Source organism: Cynoglossus semilaevis, chromosome 3 (assembly GCF_000523025.1).
Source record: "Cynoglossus semilaevis isolate Cse_v1.0 chromosome 3, Cse_v1.0, whole genome shotgun sequence".
NCBI classification, from domain to species: Eukaryota; Metazoa; Chordata; class Actinopteri; order Pleuronectiformes; family Cynoglossidae; genus Cynoglossus; species Cynoglossus semilaevis.
This window is the reverse complement of record NC_024309.1, coordinates 8,020,587-8,025,859: the sequence shown is the minus strand read 5'-3', so window position 1 is coordinate 8,025,859 and position 5,273 is coordinate 8,020,587. Positions and strand designations below refer to the sequence as shown.

Here is a 5,273-nt window from a genome sequence, read left to right as displayed (position 1 = left end):
AATATGTTGTCATAATACGTATGAAAAGACACGTTCAATTTAAAGCCGTTCTTTGCTAAATATTGACCCAGCTTGGCCCTCGGCCTTAATCCTGTTCTTAATTTGATTGAGTTTGACATCCCCGCGCTATAACATTAAAGCTGCAGCGCTGCCTGCGTCATTGCATTGTGTGGATGAACACAGCCGTGCCAGTCTGGAGGGAGCAGCTCGTGTGTGACCTTTCTATAGTATAAACACGGGATCCTTCACTTCCAATAAAGCTTTCCTGTAGAATGTCTTATAAGACAGGCCCCGCCCACTTTGGTAAAATACACTTTCTGTGGTCTGCACGATCAAGCTCTGATGACATCATCAGTGTCTGTGGAGTCCGAGAGCAGAACTTTGTCATTTATTCAACGTTTGATATAAAGGACTTACATGTCAGATTTGTGCTTTTGCATTAAGTGCGTTAAACAAGTACGGTTCTAAGGACATCTGATACCTGTTGCTAAGTTTACTGCCATAAAACTACAGTATTTTTAATTACTGAAATGCAAGTTGCATTTAGAGCCGAGCGAGCCCTATTTGGCCCACGGAACGTAGTTTGCCCAGGTCTGATTTAGAATATATATATATATATATATATATATATATATATATATATATATATATATATACATATTATGTGTCAACAACAGTCAATATACAGTATTTGAGGTCACATGACATTCCAACCCTGCCAATAAAAATACAATATTTCATTATTTTACAGAGAGCTTGCGCGTGAGTCCTACTGTAATACCGTAATTCACCAGTAGATGATTAATGTTGTGCTTCTGTCTACTGAACCGTTCAACACTTGACAGTGGACAGGAGTGTGGACCTGAGTTGCAGTGAGCTAAAGCAGAGGCAGTAGAAAGGAAGATAAAGATTGAAGTCTTACTATAGTGACATCTCTGGAGAAGGTACATGTGACCCACGGGGCTCGCTAACGCAGACAAGGTCGAGGGAGGTAACTCGAGTTCACTCTAGGCGAGAAGGAAAACTTCCATATTGTGTTCTCAGTGCAAATAAACTCACCCAAACCTTAATTGAAATGATTACACGACTGAGCCTTTTCATAGCATGTTTGCACAAGATGTTAGTAAAAGTTAACTTCCCCTGTTAAATAAAAATAAGTTCAAATAAACAATAATTACACACGTCCCCAACCTTTCATATAACTTCTGCTGCTTAGTCATGTCCTTTAGAATCACTACCTTGGATAAACCCCAAAGCAACACAGCTGAAGTCCACAGAACCTATGACTCATGTGCCCATAATGCGACAGCCTTTATAATAGACCTCAATGACAGGGAACATCAGGAGTAATCAACCATCGTGTGGCTATATACAGTAAGAATCCGTCCTAAACTAGCTTGGATTATGTTGAGTTATTATTAACCAATGCCGCGAAAGTTCTACTTCGATTTTTGGTTCTGACGAAGAACTTCAGCGTGAAGGACTTCAGGAGAGAATTCCATCAGATCGAGAATGAAGGCTTTCATTTTGTGGTGGACGGGACATTTGGAAGAATTTGTACAATCGTGCAATAATGGAGCCATTAAAGGACTGATAATTAACTGGTGGCCCGCGGGCCGAATCCTGCCCGTCAAATTGTCCAATAGGGCAAGGGGTCTGTTTCCACTTCCTGTGTTGTCTGCTGGGTGGAGTCAGTGTGATCACACTCACCCGTGTCTCTGATTAGTCTCACTGGTGTCACCTGTTTCCCTGGGTGTATATACAGTACCTCTCTCCCTCACTCTGTCTTGGTGCGATTGTTGTTTGTGGTCAGTGTTTGCAGTCCATGGGTTGGAGAAGTGAGAAAAAAGAAGTGCATGTTTGTGGACCTGTAGTTGAAACTCCTGTGAATTTTTATTGTTTTGGCACTTGGTAATGAACCTGCTGGACCTTTGTGCTGCGTTTGGGTTCTGCCTGCTTCCTACCATGTAACACCTGTATTAGAACATTAACCTCACTAAAAATAAAATAATGAAAATGTGCAGTAACAAAGCTAACCAATAAGTTTGTCTGTTGCAGTACTGTGTACTGCTTTTTCCGAATATTAACAAAAAAAGCAAGCCTACGACACAAATGCATTTGAGCACAATCCCATTTTTCATGCAAATATGGATGCAGTGGTGCAGACAGCCTCCCTCTCTCTCCCTCTCTGCCTCTCGCTCATCTCTCACCCTCCCTCCCCTCCCCTCCCCTCCGCACTGCTGGCCTCGGCCCCAGAACCGGCGTAAACCATCAACAGTATGTTCGCAGGCTCGGGCTGTGTACTAGGAAACATGAGCAGGGTGAAATATTCAGAGTCCCGGGCGGTGCAGAGCAGGCCGCTGGATAAAGGAGAGGAGGAGACGCTGGAGTGAACGGTTTGAGCTCAGGGTCTCAGTGCGTGAACATGTGAGCAGGGAATGGGAGACTGGAAACGGGATTATTGTTGCACACAGCACACAGACGAAGGAGGGGCCCGTCACAGGTAAGTGTCTGTTGTCGTTTTATTGTCATGTTATTAAAAAGCTTTATTCCAGCGGTGTCAATGAGAATACGCGCAACTGGAGTCATTTTGCGCGGATTTGAATGAAAACAACACATGGACTCTGCTTTTTAGGTCGTTAAGAATTCAAAACCTCACAATATGAAATATTATTTTAAAAAAGTCATTTTGGCTTTTCTTGTTTTTTTCCTGATTTAAGTGGTTGCGCGTAACTTTTGACGGCGGACGTGACCCACTCAATGCTGCACAATTTAAAAAGTGCACAAAAAGGGAAAAAAAGTGACACATGTTGTTGCATCTGCAGATTTGTTTGTTTTGCATTTTATGCGGGAGAGCAGCGCTGTCTCGGAATAAACTGTGCACAGTTTACAGTGAGGTGCGACCGCGGCGCACACGACGAAGGGAAGAGAAATCCACGCTTGAATTCAGCTCTTTTTCCTCATCCGAGTCGAGTGTTTGCAGTGTAAACCACAGGGGCCTGAGTGCAGATTGAGCTGTAATAACTTCTCTGCTCAGCCCGGAAAAATAAAATAAATATGCAAAATTAAATATGAGGTAAATCGACTTTGTTGCTAAAGATAGTGAAAGTGCGCACGACCAAAGTTAAACCTCTTTACTACATCTTAAAAGTCTGAATGGACCTTTTTCATTAGTACGATTTTTGTTTTCTCTGTTTGTTACCATAATAAACCTTACAAATCTAAGGTTTCTGATTTTACGCACGACATTACGCACCACAACAGGTTTTTACGCACGGTGCGCTTTAACGTCTGAAGGCTGTTTTTGTTCCCTGCGATATTTCGGCGTAAACACGCGCAGAGATACGGGTCACTCACGTCATCAAAATATAGATTTTACGTACTCATGCTGACACCGTGATACTAAATATTTACTACAGTATTTTACTTTTCATCCACATTCATATACTGATATAATATCCGCACCTTGTCCACAGGTAACACAACGGGGGGAACTGTGACGAATCCAAGAAGAGTTATTTACCATTTTGTTTTATAAAAAAAAATACTTTTGAATATCAGCGCTATTAGAGGACTGACTGGCGGAGAAAATGAACACCATCGTGTTTAACAAGCTAAGCAGCCAGGTGCTGTTCGAAGAGAAGGCGACCGAGGTGGAGATGAGCAGCAGAAATTATCTAGAAGTCATTGACGGGCAACATCCAGACCTCCTGTCCAGCAACCAGGTCATCAGGGACAACCAGGCCATGAGACACAGACGGAACGGGTATGTGGAGCATGCCTCGTTGTTTAAGGCAACATGTGTGGCTTGTGTTAACATGAGGATTAAGTGGAGTCCCGTGAGGAATACCGCTATTTCATGGTTGTTTCGTTCAGGACCGAGACAGAGAGACAAGGTGGACAGTAGGGACGGGGCTGTGGTGTCTATCCAAACTGAGTGTGCTTAATTATGACACCTTATTAATTGTAAAAATATAAAAAATAAACCTAATATGTACTCTGACAATGTCGCATTGATAACAGCTGAACTTTGTTTAATTGATTGATTTAAACGTTCACTTTTATGTGATTAAACACCGTTTAAGCTGTATTATTTTTTACGCACGCGTGAATGTTCAAATGTGAACAACAATTTTAGGATTTAAACACTTTACTGTGGTTATTACTTGACGCGTGTCTCCTCTGTGTATAATGGACGACGCTGTAATGGATCAGGAAATTCCGATAATCTTGATTATTAACACCTGATCCAAAAATTAGGTCAACCGTGTTCGGTAGAGGGCTCCACCTGTTCCCCATTAGGGAAAGTCAAACTTGAACTTTCTGTGTGGTCTGCTATGCACCACATAAGGATGTGAAATGTATATTTTTGCAAAGAAGTGGGAGAAATAAATTGCCCTGTGATATTATGTGTTTAGCTGTAATATGCGCGTGTTATGTCTGTGAATCAGCTGAGCGGTGAAATAACCTGCAGGGTGACTTAGTGAGCTTCTTGTTGTCTCCTCTGGGGGGGCATAATACAGAGCATTAAATTATACATGTGAAGGAGGTGCCTGTGTTTAAAGGTTTTAGGCCCGAGGACAGTGAGTAAAGTGTCCTTTAGGATGTTCATACCAATCTAGATTACAAGGAAAATATTTGTAGAACACGGACCTCGGGCAGACCTGAGGTTAGACTCAAATATGTTGCATCTGCAGACCGTGCAGCTCCAGATTAAAGGGAGAAGCAGAGCGCAGCACCATAGTGACATCTACAGGTCCAAAAAACCTGCAGCTACAGGTGAGGACGAGTCGAGTCCGGACTAGGACCACGGAGACCGACTGTCCCTTAAACCATTTCAGTAATATTTTGTGGTGTTTTTTTTTTCTTCTTCCTTTTTCTAATGTGTAGCGTCTACTACACAGTTCCTTTCAGAGCAGGTCGTAAAAACGCTCTGGTGTCTTTCAGACTGACTTAGTTTAAACCTCACTCCCTGTTTTTTTTTCTTTTTTTCTTTTTCCCTAATGTGGTGTTTTTGTGCAGCATCCTCTGGACATGTGTCGCAGCCTTTTCTGTACGGAAAACCCAGGTGTATAATTCCAGTGTTTGTGCGATGGCCTGGCTGTGATTATGACCCTGCTACATTGTTCTTTATCCACCTCACCCCGGTGTAAAAATGTTAATCTGGCAGAGAGAAAAAAGAAAAAAAAAGTTGGAAGGAGCAAAAATGTTTTTGTTTGTTCCATTGCAATGTGTTGGTGGTTTGTGGGACACGCAATGAAAAGTAAACTGAG

At 42.3% G+C, this 5,273-nt stretch overlaps 1 protein-coding gene across 5 annotated transcripts in view; it reads left to right on the top strand.

Moving 5' to 3' along the window:
• The first annotated feature begins 807 nt into the window (after positions 1 to 807).
• mkxa (mohawk homeobox a) overlaps positions 808 to 5,273 on the top strand; it is a 1,121,182-nt gene continuing 1,116,716 nt past the window's right edge. For 3 of the 5 annotated variants that reach the window (XM_025054738.1, XM_025054739.1, XM_025054740.1), the window contains exons 1-2: positions 811 to 2,503; positions 3,477 to 3,766. In XM_025054738.1, the coding sequence (XP_024910506.1) occupies positions 3,591 to 3,766 (176 nt within the window). In that variant the 5' untranslated portion in view covers positions 811 to 2,503; positions 3,477 to 3,590. Of the gene's footprint in view, positions 2,504 to 3,476; positions 3,767 to 5,273 lie in introns of all 5 variants that reach the window. The other 2 variants (XM_025054741.1, XM_008307734.3) reach the window with 2 other exon arrangements.